Raw genomic sequence first — 3,494 nt, forward strand, 5'->3', positions numbered from 1 at the left:
ATTTTTTTATTTTTATTTATTTATTTTTTTTTCTTGTGAAAGCTTGATGTTGTTATCAATTAAGTCTAAAAACTTTCCAACTTTCCGCAGTACGCCTTTTTCAAGGGAGGGGGGAAGAGAACTGAATACCCTCGATACATGCAAGGCATAATTCCGAGTGAATTCGTTTATACTGAACATATTATTTCCGTTCAAAAAAAAAAAAAATTCAATAGCGTTTTACGTTTTTTTTTTAAATTCAATTAATTTAAATTAACTTAGAAACTGAAGAAATTTTTTGTGTTTGGATTCATTTCATTTTAATAATTATTAATCGTTGTAATATTGTTGATAGTAAGTTTTCATTGTTATCACATGGCAATATCTGAGGCTTCAGCGGAACTTTATTACATGCAGTATTTTTAAAGGGGGATTCGGGATAGATACAGTTTTTACATTTTCCACTCTAGAACAAAAAGACCTATACTGCGACACTTATATGCATCTTCCACAATACTTATATACCTATTCCCAATGGGGATAACTTATTGTTGTCGCTTTTTTCACTGCAACAGAGAGAAAAGTGTTTCTTATGTCAACTAAACAAGGTGTATTTAAATAAATTAATTTTACTTTAGTTCTTTTTAATCTTTACCAGCTTTTTATGCTGACAACATTTATGGTTAAGAGTATTTCCTCCTACCTGAATGGCTCAACAGCCCAGGGTGAGCCTTGGCCTTCTCAGTGAGCCTTTTCTAGACCAGCCTTCTTCCAGATAGTATTTTCCAGTTCATGATCTCTAAAGACTGAAAGGTTTTTTTCAAAGCCGTCAATTCATCTTAGATTTGGTCTGCCTTTTCTCGGTGTGCCAACTTGTCGGGCAGTGAAGGCTTTTTTTGTGGAGCGGTCTTCGTCCATTCTACCAACGAGATCTGTCCATTTTATTCATTGTCATTTGATGAGATTAACGAAGTCAGATTCAATATATGAGTGATAGAGATCCAAATTTAATCTTCTTAGTCACGTGAAAATTTTTTTTAATGCAACAAAAAAATAGCTCTTAAAATCTTTCTTTCGAAGATGCCAATCATATTCCCCCTAGATTGAGACACGGAGCAAGTTTTTACGGGCATAAATTAAAATAGATCTAATTTAGAGTATTCATCTTTTATTTTTTATCTTCTTAAAAATTGAATCAATAGAAAGAAAGTGTTTCTGAACGACTACAATTTCAAAATGACTGAAAATAATCTGAAATGGTGATTTCTCCTTTGACTGAATGCGAATCTGATAATTTCACCGAAAAGTATTATTTTCCTTTTGTTTTAATATACTATATTGTTTTCTATTTGTTTTACAAATCATAAAGATGATTTTTTTAACATTTTGATACAAAAATTTTAAAAAAATTTCAGGAAATGAAGAATATCGAAAATTAAAAAGAGACGAAGCTTTTCAAGAGCACCAAAAATACTTAGAAATTGCTTCCGAGACCAAATGTAAAAAGCAACAAAAACTTCAAAGTGAAAGCATCCGAAAACAGATGTTGGTAAGAACCAGAACATCTAAAAAAAAATCATATTGAGCGAATATTACATATTTATTCCATAATATGACATTCTCATAAATCGAATACAAACTTTTAAAGTTGCTATGCAAGTTAAATTGAACCTTTCCCTGTGTAGTAAATGGTGACTGATGCACGTTAAATCTGTCGAGTCTCAAAGTCCTCCATGTTCCCACAACAAATCAATACCTCTGGGGGTACTGATCCAGGAGTTTCCTTGTCTTCTGGATTGGTTCAAAATTACAAGGCTACGGAGTTGAACGTAAGTAGTCGTAAACCCATGAAATTGGGTCGGCTTTTCAACGACGGTTATAAAATAAAAATAAAAAACACCAACCCTTGACTTATCAAGTTATTCTGTTCACACGAATAGTGAAGTGGGAATCATAATAGTTTTTATTTTAATTAAAATATTCTATACATTGATTATTATTTTTTTAACTATATGATGATTAAAATTGCTGAAATAAATTAATACTTGATCCAAAACAAGTTAATTGAGACATAATTCAATTAAAGTAAATATAAATTTATATTATCGATATTATGAGAACAGATACGAAATTATCCTTCGTAAAGTTAAGTAGAGTTAAACCTTAATGTTAAATGTTTGTATAGTAGTATCTGTATTTTTTTTATTATTCGGAAAAATATTATTACGTACAGTAACTAATAAAGTTGAATCGAAAGATTAAAAAGTAAAAACTCATGAGTCTCCCCCCCCCCAAAAAAAAAAAATTTTTTTTTCTAAATTTTGAAATATTTTTTGGGTTGTAATCATACGCCTACTAACTCATAATAGGAAAGAATACTTTGCCGATAAAGGGGTAAAAAAGAACGAAGCAAGAGATTTCTACTTCATAGCCTTCATGATATGCATGTGACTTGTTGAATAATATTCCTACCAATTGAGTATTATCATTACTGCGATGAAAAAGTGAATGCATAACATCAGTGTTTTTTTTCTTTTTGTTTGAAACCAATATTGTTATTTACGTTACGCATGTAATCTTATTACGTAAATGCGAGGAGACACATATTTAGGAACTGAAAATTAATTTCTTTTAAGGTATTTCTAAGTCAAAATATATTCGATGCTTAAATCTCTTAGATTATAAATTTTAAAATATCTCCATTTAAACAATCGGTGCACGCATATAACTAAACGAAATCATTGGAAGTCTCGTATCTAGAGCAGGGGTTTCCAACTGGCGGCCCGGGGGCCGCATCCGGCCCGCGAAGCCTTTTTTGCGGCCTGCGAACTAAAATATATTAGTTGTCATTTTTTTGCGGTTAGTTTTCGCAAGAAAACTATATTTAAAATATTTTTTCGTTAATAAAAGCCTAATTTCTTCGTTTCTGTGAAATTTAACATACCAACGATGCAAAAAAATTTATTTCCCTAGTTTTGCATCCAAAAAATATTTATTCAAATACAAAAGAAAAAAAAAAAATTAGTATATGTTGCTCTTTTATATTTCATTTTTTTTTGTATTTTGTGAATATAATTTAGTATATGCGTATCAGAAATTTTCTCGAAGAAATTCTCCGATTTAACTAATTGAATCCACTCATTTTGGGTGAAAATATTTACATACACATTTGTAAATTTTAAGTGTAAATATCTATTCTCTGGTGGTTGCAGCAGACAAACCTTGATTTTCTCATTAAATATAATGTGTGCTACCATGTAAGTTTTAGTACTTTTTAAAAGTTTTATATCTTAACAATTAGATATCTGTTGCACATTAATTGTTTAATACATAGACGCACATTGAAGTTACTGTAGGCGGAATTTTTATTATTTATTTAATATTTTTAAAAATATTATTAATAACAATTAAATATTTTTAAAAATCTACTTCTCATTTTAATTTGTAATTCAATACTTTTGTTTTGTACAACTTGGTAAAAATCTGACAGTAATATTTAATGTTCCTTCAAACAT

At 29.6% G+C, this 3,494-nt stretch overlaps 1 protein-coding gene across 1 annotated transcript in view; it reads left to right on the forward strand.

Moving 5' to 3' along the window:
- The window catches only part of LOC107441204 (dynein axonemal assembly factor 4), a 14,511-nt gene that overhangs the window by 2,002 nt on the left and 9,015 nt on the right, over positions 1–3,494 (forward strand). The window contains exon 3 of the mRNA XM_016054386.3: positions 1,395–1,528. Within this exon, the coding sequence (XP_015909872.3) occupies positions 1,395–1,528 (134 nt within the window). The remainder of the gene's footprint in view (positions 1–1,394; positions 1,529–3,494) is intronic.

The sequence above is a fragment of the Parasteatoda tepidariorum genome, chromosome 4, assembly GCF_043381705.1.
Source record: "Parasteatoda tepidariorum isolate YZ-2023 chromosome 4, CAS_Ptep_4.0, whole genome shotgun sequence".
In the NCBI taxonomy this organism is placed as follows: Eukaryota; Metazoa; Arthropoda; class Arachnida; order Araneae; family Theridiidae; genus Parasteatoda; species Parasteatoda tepidariorum.